General features: G+C 62.2%; 2 protein-coding genes across 2 annotated transcripts; both read left to right on the top strand.

Annotated features, from left to right (window-relative positions):
- Window positions 1-358: 358 nt before the first annotated feature.
- LOC131496061 (left-right determination factor 1-like) lies at window positions 359-3,746 on the top strand. The gene is made up of 4 exons (XM_058701237.1): window positions 359-915; window positions 1,921-2,167; window positions 2,515-2,757; window positions 3,030-3,746. The coding sequence occupies exons 1-4, from the start codon at window positions 666-668 to the stop codon at window positions 3,385-3,387; spliced, it is 1,098 nt and encodes a 365-aa protein (XP_058557220.1). The 5' UTR covers window positions 359-665; the 3' UTR covers window positions 3,388-3,746.
- Window positions 3,747-9,652: 5,906 nt separating this feature from the next.
- On the top strand, window positions 9,653-12,973 carry PYCR2 (pyrroline-5-carboxylate reductase 2). The gene is made up of 7 exons (XM_058700647.1): window positions 9,653-9,786; window positions 9,867-9,937; window positions 10,687-10,866; window positions 10,964-11,185; window positions 11,375-11,467; window positions 11,659-11,822; window positions 12,341-12,973. Exons 1-7 carry the CDS (start codon window positions 9,720-9,722, stop codon window positions 12,504-12,506), a joined length of 963 nt encoding a protein of 320 aa, XP_058556630.1. The 5' UTR covers window positions 9,653-9,719; the 3' UTR covers window positions 12,507-12,973.
- The last annotated feature ends 1,965 nt before the right edge of the window (window positions 12,974-14,938 follow it).

The following is a 14,938-nucleotide window of genomic DNA, read 5'->3' as shown; positions in this document are numbered from 1 at the left end:
TTCGAGTCTGTCATGTGACAGCAAACACTTGCAAAACTGCTCTTCCTGGGACCCCTGGAGAGCCGGTCCTGACCACAGGGGCCTCCTCTGTCATGGACGGGACACGGTCTTCCCAGGGCCTGTGGAGAGGAGCCGGGGTGGGGGGCTGGCAGGGACAGAGAAAGGGGCAACATGAGCCCAGGAGCTTCTGGGGAAGCTCGCTGCAGGAACCCAGAGTCCTTCCTGCCTGATGACCAAACGGAGACCCACACTAGCCTCCAGGAGAGACTTAAACGGTCTCCTAATAGGACTCTCGTTCTCCCAGAATAGGCCCCCTTTTTCGCAGACTAGGACTGGGGCAGGGCCAGGGAAGTTCAACAGACACTAAAGTTATCACTGAGCTGCCCAGACAGCAATAGCCAGAGGCCCCGGGCTGGTGCGGCATCCAGACGGGCCTCTGTGCCCTTTCCAGACGGCCCCCTCCTCGAGGCCCAAGGACCGTCTGGCTGCTGAGCTCCCAGGAGGTCCGAGGGGTGTGACCTCCCCCCTCCGCCCGGGCCCAGCTCAGGGCTGCCTATAAAGCTGGCCCGGGCCCGGCCCTCCGCACACCAGGCTGGGACCCTCGCCGAGCCTCCTCGGGGGACGCGTGCGCTCTGACCCCCGCCCCCCCATCCCTGGGCGGCACCATGAGGCCCCTGTGGCTGTGCTGGGCGCTCTGGGCGCTGCCCCTGACGGGCCCCGGGGCCGCCCTGACCGGCGAGCAGGTGCGGGCCAGCCTGCTGCGGCAGCTGGGCCTCCACGAGGCGCCCGTCCTGGACCAGCGCGACGTGGAGGGGCTGGTCACCCCGGCCCACGTGAGGGCCCAGTACGTGGCCCTGTTGCGGCGCAGTCACGGCGCCCACTCCCGCGGGAAGAGGTTCAGCCAGAGAGTCCGAGGTGAGGTCCCCCTCCCGCCGCAGCCCGGTGCTCGTTGGGAACGGGGAGGCCGAGGCCGGCGGGCCTGTCCCGGGGCGGCCGTCGTGGGGGCGGGGAGCTCCACGGGACTGTGAGCGTGGCTGCATCCGGGGCCCTGGGCTCCGTCTGCACCAGGGGCCCCACTGGCAGAGGCGAGGCAGGAACGACACCCTCGTGGGTGCAGAAGCCCCGTGGGAGGAGGGGAGACAGAGAAAGGGGACTTGGGGCTAGTGACAGGGAGGATGGCCTTGGCCGGTCAGGCGCCTGGAGGCCTGGGGACGAGGAGTCTGGTCCTGAACGCTCTGCAGAGCTGACCGCTGGCGGCCACGTGGCCCGTGGTCAGGTGGTCCCACCGTCAGCCGGGAGCCTCAGGCGTTGGGGACACGGGGCCTGGTGCCTCTGGGGAACAGAAGCTGGCAACAGGCCCCAGGCGCCTCTTCCTCCGGTTGGGGACATTTCACTGGGCAGGAGCCCCTCAGGCAGGGAGTGGAGAGGAAGTCGGGGCTCTTGCCCTCCCTCCTGGAAAGGCCACTCTCAGCTGGTGACCACAGATTTCCACGGTGGCTCTCTGCCTCCCTCTCTCCGCTGGCCCTCCCACTTTAGCTGAGCGCCTTCCCCTAAAGAAGGCTGCGTGTCGGGGCGCCTGGGGGGCTCAGTCGGTGAAGCGTCTGACTCTCGGTTTTGGCTCAGGTCGTGATCTCGGGGTTCGTGGGATCGAGTCCCACGTCAGGCTCTGCGCTGTCAGCACGGAGCCTGCTTGGGAGTCCCTCTCTCCCTCGCTCTCTGGCCCTCTCCCTCTTGGACTCGCTCTCTCTGTCTCTCTATGAAAATAAATAAATAAACTTAAAAAAAAAAAAAAGGCGGCTGTGCAGGTGAGGCCCCGCCCCCACCTCTCCCTGCCTTCCTGGGGGATTCTGCTCACTGGCTCTGGGCCCCGCGCCCTCCCAGCGGGCCTGACCTGCCTGCTGACCCTGCTCCCGTCCCCAGAGGTGGCGGGCAGGTTGCTGGCGGCCGAGGCCTCCACGCACGTGCTGGTGTTCGGCATGGAGGGGCGCCTGCCGCCCAACAGCGAGCTGGTGCAGGCCGTGCTGCGCCTCTTCCAGGAGCCGGTCCCCAAAGCGGCGCTGCGCAGGCTCGAGCGGCTGTCCCCGCACGGCGCCCGCGCCCGCGTCACCGTCGAGTGGCTGCGCATCCACGAGGACAGCTCGAACCGCACCTACCTGGTGGACTCCAGGTGGGGAGGCCGTGGCCGGGCTGCCAGTGGGGAGGGGAGGGGAAGGGGGCGCAGGTGGGCCCAGCAAGGCAGGGTGGGTGGGGGTTGGCGGGGAGTGGGGGGGGGGGAGGGGGACTGTTGGAGGGGGGACGGGGTGGGTGGGCCCCGAGGGGGGGAAGGGGGAGGTGGAGGGGGCTGGAGGGGGAGAAGGGGAGGGTGGCATGTGGCCTAGTGTGGGGGAGGGGGGGAGAGAAGAGGGGGAGGGGAGGGGGAGGGGGCAGGTGGGCCCAGTGTGTGTGGGGGGGCAAGCTCCCCCCAGGGGGTGTCCCCAGCCCCAGCTCAGGCCCCCGTCTCCACGGGTGTCGCAGGCTGGTGTCCCTCCAGGGGAGTGGCTGGAAGGCCTTCGACGTGACCGAGGCCGTGAACTTCTGGCGCCAGCTGGGCCGGTCTGGGCAGCCGCTGCTGCTGCAGGTGTCCGTGCAGAGGGCGCACCTGGGCCCGCGGGCCTCGGGCGCCCACACGCTGCTCCGCTTCGCGTCCCAGGGCCAGGAGGGCACGGGGCAGGGCGAGCCCCAGCTGGAGCTGCACACCCTGGACCTCGGGGCCTACGGGTAGGCGCCTGGGCCCTCGGGGGCCCCCACGAACGGGCGGGTTGGCGTGGGGTCTCCCAGGGGCGCCGTGGGAATCAACGGACGCGGGGTTTCCCCCCCCCCGTCCCGGGACTAAGGTCACGTACTGCGCAGGGTCTGGTTATTGGTGGTTCCCCGTCCGCGGCGCAAACCCCAGCCTGTGCAACGTGACGAGAGCTGGCGGTAAATCTCCCTCCCGGGTGCCCTCCCAGGCCCGTGACCTCAGCTGACCTGCGCCCCTCCCGTCCCCGCAGAGCTCAGGGCGACTGCGACCCCGAGGCGACGGAGGGCGCCCGCTGCTGCCGCCAGGAGACCTACGTTGACCTGCGGGGCATGCGGTGGGCCGAGAACTGGGTCCTGGAGCCCCCGGGCTTCCTGGCCTACGAGTGTGTGGGCGCGTGCCAGCAGCCCCCGGAGCCCCCGACCTTTAGGCGGCCGTTCCCGGGGCCGCGACAGTGCGTCGCCTCGGAGACGACCTCGCTGCCCCTGATCGTGGGCGTCAAGGAGGGCGGCAGGCCCAGGCCCCAGGTGGTCAGCCTGCCCAACATGAGGGTGGAGAAGTGCAGCTGCGCGTGGGACGGGGCGCCCGTGCCCAGGAGGCTGGGGCCTTAGGGCTGGCCGTGGCCACCGAGGTCTCCGATGGACCCGTGCACCGCCCGGGGCCTTGGTGCAGATCTTCCAATTTAGCACCATAGCCCTGGCCCCTGCGGTAACTTTCCTGCCTACGTGCCCCTCCCCCTGTCCTCCTGTCCCTCCGTCACCCCAAGCACTTACAGGAGTAACTAATGCAGCGGGATTGCCAAATTCCAGAAGGAATCCCAGACTGCTCTGTAGAGGATGTAGCCAAGCACGGACAGATGGTCAGCCGGGACCTTCTCTGGCAAATTCGCAACGAAGCTTGGGGACAACACACCCCAATGATGAGAATGGGAGAAACAGACTGATTTACTCTATGGCAGGAGGGATTAAAACACAACCAATAACTTCCCGTTTCCCCTACAACCGTTTCCCCAACACGTTGACCCATTCTGGACTTTTGTAAACGCCCTTGGGTCCCCCGCTCCCTGGGAGATGGCTGGGAGGGAGGACGAGGGGCGTCCGGCTGGGGGCAGTGGGCAGGGACCCAGGACACCTGGTTTCTGGAGCCAGCAGGGCCACACCTGTGACCTCAGGCAGATGGGGCAGCCTTTGGGCCACCGGGTTCCTCTGAAAAAGGAGGAGGTGGGAATGAGCTGTAAGAGTCGTTACCCTCTGGGGCAGGGAGCCCTGCCCTCACCCGCACCTCCCCAGACCCGGCTTTGCCTGTGCAAAGTTAGCTTCTTTCCCCACCCCCGTTTTAGAGAATTTACCACCAGAACCCACGCGTGTTTCCTTTTTTAAAACAAATGTAGCAAAAACAATGGAGTGTCCACCCAAAGAAAATAAAGTGATGTTTCACTGGGTCTCTGCGGTTCGTTGTTTCTAGCACTCTTTACACAAGACGAACGGGGGCGGTAACAGGGAACCAGGTCACGTGATGATGTGAAGAGAGGGGGTGACAGACCCCCAACCTCTGGGGTGCCGAAGACAGAAATCGCCAAGTTTGGACTACATTTTGTTTGTGTGTCCTCCCCGGAGTCTCATTCCAAAACTAGTAAACTAGATCGCTCACATGTGCCTCCGCTTTAGAAAGCACGTCTGGGGGGCTCAGTCGGTTAAGCGTCCGACTTCAGCTCAGAGCACGATCTCGTGGTTCGTGGGTTCGAGCCCCGCGTCGGGCTCGCTGCTGTCAGAGCAGAGCCCGCTTGGGATCCTTCGTTCCCCTCGGTCTCTGCCCCTCCCCACTTGTGCTCTCTCTCTCAAAAATAAATAAACATAAAAAAAAGGAAGAATTTAACTCTTATGGGGACAGGGCACGGGGTGACAGTGGTGGGGCAGGCAAGCTAACACGTCCTGAGCGCTCCCCATAAACCAGGCCACCTTGTATACGTGACAGCACTTAATTCCTGCAACGGATTCCTTGAGGTAGGTATTATTAGTCCCATTTTTCAGGTGAAGAAATCAAGACCGAGGCGATGCAGATCTGTGGAGAATGCGTTATAAAGCTCCTTCCCGCTGCAAGCCCCAGGAAGCGTGCCGGGCTGACGACACGGGCATTAGTCACCGGGTCATTTGGAAGCCGCCACATCGGGCAGTCCCCCTGCATTCACCTTTCCCGGTCAGCTGGAGTCCCTTCTGCATGGCTGTTGAAGATCTGGGACTCAGTTTACCCGCAGAGCTAACGAAGAACAACTGGACGGTGGAGGGGAAGGTGGCGTTAGTCTCTGGACAGCCAGGGTCTGAGGACGTGGCAGGCATACCGTTGGAGGTGGGGAGGGAGGCCGTGGCTCTGACCCAGAGATGGCTAGGTCACCTCCAGAAGACAGCCTTCCGCGTGGGATGCTGTGGGCACCAGGCACAGCTGTTTTCTCTACAGGAAGGATATCATACCCTTCTAAAGAATCCTACCAGCTACTCCGTGACCTCTCCGTGGCTCTAAATGACCTGTGGACCCCCAGCCAGTCACACTCCATCAGGGGCAGGGACGAGTCTGTTCGCATCATCCGATGTGAGCTAAAAAACAAATCCAGGAGATTGACTCTGTTTCAAAATGTAAGGATGTGTTCATCAGCGCAGGGAGACAGTGCGGGAGACAGAATATTCTCCCCGAGTACATCCAACCCCCCCAGTCCTTGGAGCCCGTTAGGTTACATGTCAAATGGGATTTTGAAGATGGGATTAAGGTTACAGACCTCACAATGAGGAGGTGATCTTGGATGACCCAAGTATATCCGATCTTAACACATGAGTCCTTCAAAGCAGAGAACTTTCTCTGGCTGGAGGCACAGAGATGAGGCTACTTGGGAAGGTCAATGAGAGGACGTGACTGCCAGTTGACCTGTGAGCTGGACCCGGGCAATGGAGGCGCCTCACCTCCTCTCCTGTCCTTGCAATGTGGCCCCGGGACCCCTCTCCGGGAAGCTGCCCCAAGGACGGCCTTGAGACAGAGATGTGGCGCTGGGACCATCTGGAGGGTATGGGTGACCGAACCCCGTTGCGGCCGCTCTGTGACCTGTTAGGACGTGGTGGGCAGGTGCGGGGGTCCAGCGTCCTGCAGCCCCAAGACAGGCCTCGTAGGTCAGTTCCCTGTGTTCACAGCACCTGCCCCCTGCCCACCTGGAGCGGCCTCTTTCCTCCGTCCCTCCCTGTCCTCCGTGTTGGGGGGCCGGACTCAGATCACAGCCGGGAGCTGCCAGCAGGGTGGGAACCAACAGAGGCAGAAGAGGAAGTCCCAAAGACTTGAAGCAGGGAGCCTGGGTGGCATCCGATTCCTAACTTTGGCTCAGGTCACGATCCCACGTCAAGCCCTGCATCGGGGTCTGCGCAGACAGCATGGAGCCTGCCTGGGACTCTCTCTCTCTCTGTGCCCCTCTCCCGCTCACACCCCCACTCTCTCTCAACATAAATAAACACTAAAAAAAAAAAGAAATCAGATGCAGATGTAATATGTGCCCGATTTGTCAGCCAAAGAGGCGTCGAGCTATACTCCGAAGAGTCACGTGGGATCTCTTTAGGTGGTGGGATTAAAAGCAATGATCGTTTTTCCCTTTGATCACACTACATTTTTCTTTCTACAGCCAACACGAATTGCTGGATTGCTGGAAGAACTGCACGCACAGTGTGCTTTCCTGGAGAACCTCCTCAGTCAGGAAGGGTTGGGGGCAAGGGCTCTGCCACAGGGTTAGCGGGAAGCAGTTCAGAATCCTCCCTGGGTCATGTGTGGGTCACGTCCATTCCTAGAACATGGGAGCCTGCTCATGAGGCCAGGAAGGAGGGCCCCTGGGATAAGCACCTGGACAAGTGGGGGCACTTTGTCGGGGAAGGGGGGCGGGCGCTGTGGGGAGGGAGGAGGGGGGAGGGGCCTCAGCAGCTGAAACCCCCTGAATGGAGGAGGAGGTAGGGGTGAGGGAGGGAGGAGGGGAGGGTGGCCGTCACGGGGAGCCTTTAAAGCCACTACCATGTTACGGCGCCTGGGTGGCTCAGTCGGTTAAGCGTCCGACTTGGGCTCAGGTCATGATCTTACGGTTCGTGGGTTCGAGCCCCACGTCAGGTTCTGTGCTGACAGCTCGGAGGCTGGAGCCTGGAGCCTGCTTGGGATTCTGTGTCTCCCTCTCTCTGCCCCTCCCCTGCCCATACTCTGTCTGTCTGTCTCTCTCTCAAAAATAAATATTAAAAAACATGGGGTGCCTGGGTGGCTCAGTCGGTTGAGCGTCCGGCTTTGGCTCAGGTCATGATCTTGCAGCTTGTGAGTTCGAGCCCCGCGTCAGGCTCTGTGCTGGCAGCTCAGAGCCTGGAGCCTGTTTCAGACTCTGTATCTCCCTCTCTCTCTGCCCCTCTCCTGCTCATGCTCTGTCTCTCTCTGTCTCAAAAATAAATAAACGTTAAAATAAAAAAAATTTTTAAAAATATTAAAAAACAAAAGCCACTAACCACATGTAACTAAGGAAATAACCAAAGAGTTAGGCAAAGGTTTCCTCACAGTAGTGTGAATAATTTTAAAAACCGATGTAAGTTTGTGAGGACAGGGACTTTGCTTTGCCAATGGCTGTTCCCCAGAACCTGGCTTGGTAGGCATCTGTGCAATGAATGGACCTCACTCTGACCTTTGGGACAGCGGTTACATCTGTGTGGCGCGTCCACATAATGGAATGCCAAGTAGTCACTAAGATCTTGTTTCAAATAACTTTTCAGTGGCATTGGGAAATGCTTACTACGTATCTAGTATAGAAATTTCAAGACTGTTACGTTTATCATTTATTTCCAAAGATGGAAAAGTCTATACGCCTGTAAAATAAAACGTTAAGGAAATACACCAACAATGTTTCCAAAAAACTATCCCTAGGAAGTGTGATTATAGGTGATTTTGACCCTTTTTAACTTTTACTGTTTTTGTATTTCCCGTATTTTCCTCAATATGCATGTATTCCTTTCTTTTTTGAGAGAGAGAGAGAGAGAGAGAGAGAGAGAGAGAGCGCCGGAGCAGGGGAGGGGCAGAAGGAGAGAGAGAAATCTTGAGGTTTCAGGCCCAGCGAGGAGCTCCATCTCAAGAGGTGGTGAGATCATGACCAGAGCGGAAATCAAGAGTCTGATTGACCTGAACCCCCCAGGCACCCCTGCCTGTATTCCTTTTCTAATCAGAAAAAGTTATGGGGCACCTGGGGGCACTCAGTCTGGTTAAGCATCCGACATCACTCAGGTCATGATCTCACCGTTCTGGGTTCAAGCCCCAAGTTGGGCTCTGTGCTGACAGCTCAGAGCCTGAAGCCTGCTTCAGATTCTGTGTCTCCCTCTCCCTCTGCCCCTCCCCTGCCCAGGCTCTGTCCCTCTCAACCTCAAAAATAAGTAAACATTAAAAAAAATAAAAACAAATAAAAACTTTTAATATAAAAATAGTGAACATTTGGCCTGCACCTTTAAGGGTGCAAGAACTGAGAGGGTGGGGCCTGCTCAGGGGGAGCAGGTAGAGGAAGCTCCCAGCCCAGGGAGGGGTGCAGGGAGGGGGCAGGGGCGGGGCTGCGGAACCGCCGGCAGACCGGGGCTGGGGAGGCCACGGTCTCTCCCGCTCCTGCGAACCCTTCAGGGATGCTGCGTTCTTCCTCCGTATTTTTTGTCACCCGGTCCCCGAGGCCCCTTACTTACACCTTTACTGCGGATGGAAGTGGAAACCGCCGGTGTGTGGGGCGTATACACCGAGTGGTGGGGTGGCGGAGGCATAGACCTCCCTGTACTTGGCGGGGCCCTACCTGTACCCGGGGCGCAGGGGGCGAGAGTACCCGGCCCTGGGGGTCCCAGACAGACCAGATTCGGCTGCTGGCCACGCACAAAATCAAAGGCAGAGAGAGACGGATGGTGGGGAAACAGGAAAGGAATTTATTTCGGTGAGACCACCACCCGGAGACTGCAGACTAGGGTCTCAAAGACCGTCTCCAAAGTGCTCAAAGCATGTCCAGGTTCATATAAAGAAAGTGTGGGACACAGGTCGTGGGTCCGAGCAGGTGGGCAGTGAAGGTCAGGTCACCACGGTCTTGGGGTCGGACACCAGGCTCAGGGCGGTCCCTGCGCTCCAGGGGGAAGTCTCGGTTCCCACGGGGGACGCTCTGCCCGCAGGTGGGTGCCTGGGTGATCAACCGGGAAGGGCGAATTAGGAAGCACAGACGGCGGTCGACCGGCAGGGGGCTGGCCGCCTCCCTACTTCAGGAGTCCATCCTCCCAAGCACCGGAAAGGAGCCTATCCACCACGCCTCGGGACCAGTTCCTGGGAGCCCTGCAGGTTCCAGCCGAGGACCGGCTGCTCGGCCACCACGCCCGCGGGCCGGGAGCGAGCGGGCAGCTGGGGCTTCCAGCGGCAGCCCCGCTCAGCCGGGTGCGCGCCGCCGCTAGCCGGCCCGATCCCCGCCCCATTCATCCCTGCAACCCGGTGACGCCTCCCGCCCACAGTCGGCGGCGCCGGTCCGCCCCAGACACAACTCTGGCCACACTTCCGCCTGACCCGCGCCCGGAACCCCCGGACGCCTGGAGGAGCCCCCAGACGAACACGCCAGCTGGGGACGCGACTTCCGGCCTCCGCTCCGGAGGTTCCGACCGCCCAATCCCGGACGCAAGGGGCGGGCACACGGCCCGAGCTCCCGGCCGCGGACTGGTCCGTCCGAGGTTCTGGCCGCGGATTGGTCCGTCGAGCTTCTGGCCGCGGATGGGCCGCCCTCGCGTGGCGCGCGGCGCCGTCTGCCGCGGAGGCAGTGGGGAGGGGTCCCGAAGCCGCCGGAAGCCCCGCGGGTCTGGCTTCCGGGGCGCGCGCGGGCCTCTGGGGGCTCTGTCGGCCCGGCGTCGTGCAGCTCCCGGGCGGCGCCGAGCCCGTTCCCGCGGTCATGAGCGTGGGCTTCATCGGCGCGGGCCAGCTGGCCTGTGCGCTGGCGCGGGGCTTCACGGCCGCAGGTGAGCGCGCGGGGGCGGACGGGCCGCAGCCGCGTCCGGGACTCCCGGGGGCGCCGGCTGACGGGTCCCGTTCTCCGCAGGCATCCTGTCGGCCCACAGGATCATAGCCAGCTCCCCGGAAATGGACCTGCCCACCGTGTCCTCGCTCCGGGTAGGCGGGGCCGGGGAGGCCGGGGCCGAGGGGCGGGCGAGGGGGCGGACGGCGCGGGGTGGGCCCGACACTGATGGAGGCCGAGGTGTGCTAAGCGCCCGGCACACTGATGCGCGGCGAACAAACTGCCTAATTCACCTGCTGGCAGTGCGACGCTAAGGTGCTCAACCACGCTGAGCCTCAGTTTCCTCTTTTGCAAAGCGGAGCCCACGGTAGCCCCTTTTCGGAGTTATTCTGAGGCACGAGTGATCGCTGGGAAAGCTGGCTGAGTTAGTTCTTCACCCTAAATCTGGGCAGCTCCCAGAACTGGAGGGCCCCGGTTTTCAGTTCGGAGTCCAAAGCGGAGGGGTGACCTCCGGGTCGCCCCTGGACCACGCGGAGACCGCGCGGCCTGGCGAACAGGTGTCCAGTCATGGTCCAAGGCTGGACCCAACTCCTCTGTCTCCCACTGGCGCTCCCGGTTCACCTTTCCCTTTGCCTGCGCCTCTTTCCATGCGAACCCCTGGATGGGAGACAGCTGTTTCCTGGCTGCCTCGGAGAAGCTGGTCCGTATCTGGCATTTAGCTCGCCCGCCTAGTAGTGGAACCGGGGACTTCGGGCCCCTGGGGGGAGGGGCAGACTCCCCAAGGGACAGGAATTCCAGGCTGCAGGGGCAGAGTGGGTTTGGCAGGGGCTCGCTTGCTCCCGGAGAGGACCTGGGCCCAGCGAGGCCGCCCCGCGCCCTGAGCCTGGACCATCTTCTCCTGCAGAAGATGGGCGTGAACCTGACCCGGAGCAACAAGGAGACAGTGAGGCACAGTGACGTCCTGTTCCTGGCCGTGAAGCCGCACATCATCCCCTTCATCCTGGACGAGATCGGGGCGGACGTGCAGGCCAGGCACATCGTGGTCTCCTGTGCTGCCGGTGTCACCATCAGCTCTGTGGAGAAGGTGCCCCCTCTCTTCCCCGGGTGCTCCTGTGGGAGGGGGCGGGGTGCCGGTGGAAGCTGCGCCGCAGAGACTCACTTGGGCATCTTCCGCGTCCCAGAAGCTGATGGCGTTCCAGCCGGCCCCCAAGGTGATTCGCTGCATGACCAACACGCCCGTGGTGGTGCGGGAGGGCGCCACGGTGTACGCCACGGGCACCCACGCCCTGGTGGAGGACGGGCAGCTTCTGGAACAGCTCATGAGCAGCGTGGGCTTCTGCACCGAGGTGGAGGAGGACCTGATCGACGCTGTCACCGGGCTCAGCGGCAGCGGGCCTGCCTACGTGAGGCCCTCTGGGGACGGAGGGTGGCAGGCGGGCTGTAGGCAGACTGGGGCTGGGGGCGTGGCCAGCTAGCGGAGGAGGTCAGCCTCTGCGGCCAGTTCTGGTCACCAGTTCCGGTCACCCGGAGAGTGGGCCCTAGGGAATGCCCCGAGTGCCTGCTGCCCTGGGGCTCAGCGAGTGTCCCCGCAGGCATTCATGGCCCTGGACGCGCTGGCTGATGGCGGGGTGAAGATGGGCCTGCCCCGGCGCCTGGCCGTCCGACTGGGGGCCCAGGCCCTGCTGGTTGGTATCTACACGCTGCACGTTCTGGACCGGGGTGTGGGATGGGGGTTCCGTGGGTCCCTGAACTGGGGGTGGGGCACGGTGGGGAAGCCGGGGTAAGGCTGGGGAAGGGCGGGGCTGGTGTGGGGAAGGGTGGAAGTTCCGAAGGCCCACCGGCCGCTCCCGCCCCCCCTCCTTCCCTCCCGCCCCAGGGCGCTGCCAAGATGCTGCTGGCGTCAGAGCAGCACCCTGGCCAGCTCAAGGACAACGTGTGCTCGCCCGGGGGTGCCACCATCCACGCCCTGCACTTCCTAGAGAGCGGGGGCTTCCGCTCCCTGCTCATCAACGCCGTGGAGGCCTCCTGTATCCGAACACGGTGGGTTAATCTCCCCGTGGCCCGTGGGCCAGCCCCGTCGGGCAGATCCTGCTGTCCCTGGTCCATTAGCGGCGTCAGAGTCTGTGCTCCGGTCAGAGCCACGGTTCATTAGACTTGATTCAGCTGAGAGTTTGCAGGCCTTACTTCGCTAATGCCCACCGTGGCCGTGGTGGCGGGGTGGCTGTGATCTATCGGGGTGAGGAAGGTGGGGCTCAGAGACGACGTCCCCAAGCTCGGGCGGCCAGTACGTGGTGGAGGCAGGGCCGGGGAAGCGTTGACTCCAAACCCGGGGCTTTTCCATGCCGACTCCTCCTGTGACCGCAGGCACCGTGGGGAGCTGCACACCCGGTGGTGACTCACACGTAGCTAAAGAGCACTTCTGAGAAGCTTCCGGGCGCGTTTGATCTGGGGGCTTGTGGTTTGGGGCGGGCTCGGGTTCTTGGGGGTCCGGGGTCGTGCGCACCGGGTGGCCTCGTGAAGCTCGGGCTCCCGTAACCCCCGCGGGGTTCTGTCCGTAGGGAGTTGCAGTCCATGGCCGACCAGGAGAAGATCTCCCCGGCCGCACTCAAGAAGACCCTCCTGGACAGAGTGAAGCTGGAGTCCCCCACGGTGTCCACGCTGACCCATTCCAACTCCGGGAAGCTCCTGACGAGAAACCCGGCCCCTGGAGGCAAGAAGGAGTGAGGCCACCAGGCCTCCGATCCCCGAGGGGCTGTGCAGGACCGGGTTCGGCTCCCTAGTGTGCAGGGCCTTGTGACGAATCCTCCTCAGACGTTTTCAGGCCGGGCCACGCTGGTTTCCCATCCCGTCTGTGGGACGCTGCTCCGGGGGTTGATGCCGGCGGTGGGTGGGGGCGGTCCCGAGTCCCACTCGGCAAGAAGGTCTGCAGACCTACAGCCGACGGCTCCTTCGGTCACGTCCTCCAGCCGGAGCCTGAGGCAGGGTTGGCCTGCTGCCGGGTTGAGGACACAGAGGTACAAACGTGAGCGGGGCTGTTCGCTTTGAGTTACAGACGGGAAAGGTACGAGCAACTTAAAATTGTTCCAATTAGAAAAGTGCGCAGATATTTAACTCGCCTGCCCTAGGTGTCCCATGGAACAAAGTGTTCTCTGGTTTGCTGTTTAGTTGCTTCAATAAAGTTTTATTTTGTATTTCCCTGCTTTTTTTTTTTTTTTTTTTACACGAGCTCTACCCTCCACGTGGGGCTTGAACTCTCGACCCCAAAGTCAGTAGTTGTGCACGTCCTAGCAGCCGGGCCAGCCAGGCGCCCCTCTTCTCTTGTTTTTTTATGCTTAATCTTAATTTCTTCTAGGGAACTCCAGGACCTTACCGGGTGCCCCCACCCTTCTGTGGGGAGCACTGTCTAAAGACAAGAAATTGTGGGTTAGACCCTGAGAGCTGGAAAGATACTCTGCTCTGTCCCGGCCCCTGGGAGCAGGTCAGGAGATTGTTCTAGAATGGACCAGAGCTCATGGCAGAGAAGAGCCTAGTGGCTGGGGTACAGGAAGGGAGGGCAGCAGCCCAGACACAAAGGTGGAAGCTGCCAGCTCTGTCGGGCCTCTTACCTGCTGAACGCTGGGTCCAGACAAGCGCTCTCTGTGGGGGGAATGATTTTTCTCTCACCTTACACAAGATGCCGAGGCCCAGGGGCAGCTCTCATGGAGCCGCTGGTCGCTGGTGGGGCCGAGGTTGGGTGTGCCGTCCACACAGCCGGACTGAACTGCGGTTTCCCCATGCAGGCCAGTGTCCCTCGTGCGTGTCCCCAGGGGCTGGCCGCCTGTGGCATTGGCATCAGCGTCGCTGGGTTCAAGTCTTGGTTTTTGCCAATCCCCCCCCCCCCCCCGCCACTGCCAATTTGCTGGTAGTTTATTTTTACTTTAATTCCATCTAGTTGACCTACAGTCGTATTCGTTTCAAGTGTACGACGTAGGGATTTGGCACGTCCATCCGTCGCCGGGTGCCCATCGCGACAAGTGCACTAGTCCTCCCACTTTCAGCTGGGCAACCGGGAGATGTTAGCGAGTCCGGTGTGCAGGTCTCATCCTGTAAATAGGGGATCACGCTTCACCGAAAGGTTCCGGCGGGTGTGCAGTGAGACCTTGTGGAGTGGTCCAGCACGCGGTCTAGAACATGGTGGGCCCCTCGCGTGAGTCAGACCGCCGGGCTTCGACTCCAGACCCGAGAGCCTGTGGGCCAGGTTCGTCCCTGTGGGGCCAGAGTGATAGGCTCAACCCTGCTAAAAACCTGGGGCGCCTGGGGGGCTCAGTCGATAAAGTGTCCAACTTGGGCTCAGGTCACGATCTCACAGTTTGTAGGTTCGAGCCCCGCGTCGGGCTCTGTGCCGACCACTCAGAGCCTGGAGCCTGTTTCACATCCTGTGTCTCCCTCTCTCTTTGCCCCTTCCCCCACTCACACTCTGTCTTTCTCTCTCTCTCAGAAATAAATGTTAGAAAAATTCTTTTTAAATTAAAAAAATGTGAAGTGAGTCGCCCAAGTGTCATTGGCTGGAGAGTAGGCCCAGGACTCACACCCACGTCTGACACTCGATCCCGGCCTCTGGGCGCTGTGCCCGCTGGCGAACTGGCCTAGGTGATGGGTGACCCTCATCTTTCCTTCACCCCCCCCCCCCCCCCAGGCCACCCCCTCCCGGGCCTAAATCCACCAACACGCACTTACCCAGGACCTGCAACTGCCGAGCCCTGGCTCGTCCCTGGTGCGCGGGGCCCACCCGGCACAGGGGGACCTCACCTGCTAAGGGCGCCTGCCCTTCGCTTCGGCCCTTTGACCCGGTCAGGGCAGGGCTGGATTCGACCTCCAGGGAGAGGGAGGAGGGCGTCACCCCCCGGAGGACACTTGCGTCCAGCTTCCCACAGAGCTGAGGGGCCCTGGGCTGGGGGGGGGGGGGCCGGAGCTGCAGGCAGACAGAACCGGAGGCTGGGAGCTCCCGGGGGGGTCACGGGGCCCCCCGAGAGTCAGGCCTGCGCAGGTTTCGAGCTCGGGCCCGAGTGCCCCCTGCAAGGCTTTTAGGAGTAAGAGCTGGTGCCAGAGGCCCGCGCAGCCTCGCCGGGAAGTGCGTGCCAAGGACTCCCCTGCCCGGCGCCCTTGCGGCCTGGCGG

This window comes from Neofelis nebulosa, chromosome 15 (assembly GCF_028018385.1).
Source record: "Neofelis nebulosa isolate mNeoNeb1 chromosome 15, mNeoNeb1.pri, whole genome shotgun sequence".
NCBI lineage: Eukaryota > Metazoa > Chordata > Mammalia > Carnivora > Felidae > Neofelis > Neofelis nebulosa.
This window is presented reverse-complemented; position numbering and strand designations above follow the sequence as displayed.

What these genes read in the sequence shown, in the direction of transcription:
- LOC131496061 (XM_058701237.1), top strand. Translation starts at nt 666, where the DNA reads ATGAGGCCCCTGTGGCTGTGCTGGGCGCTCTGGGCGCTGCCCCTGACG. An exon ending in GTTCAGCCAGAGAGTCCGAG is followed by an intron (nt 916 to 1,920) that starts GTGAGGTCCCCC and finishes TCCCGTCCCCAG; the next exon opens with AGGTGGCGGGCAGGTTGCTG. An exon ending in CTGGACCTCGGGGCCTACGG is followed by an intron (nt 2,758 to 3,029) that starts GTAGGCGCCTGG and finishes CCGTCCCCGCAG; the next exon opens with AGCTCAGGGCGACTGCGACC.
- PYCR2 (XM_058700647.1), top strand. Translation starts at nt 9,720, where the DNA reads ATGAGCGTGGGCTTCATCGGCGCGGGCCAGCTGGCCTGTGCGCTGGCG. An exon ending in CCACCGTGTCCTCGCTCCGG is followed by an intron (nt 9,938 to 10,686) that starts GTAGGCGGGGCC and finishes CTTCTCCTGCAG; the next exon opens with AAGATGGGCGTGAACCTGAC. An exon ending in GCGGCAGCGGGCCTGCCTAC is followed by an intron (nt 11,186 to 11,374) that starts GTGAGGCCCTCT and finishes GTGTCCCCGCAG; the next exon opens with GCATTCATGGCCCTGGACGC.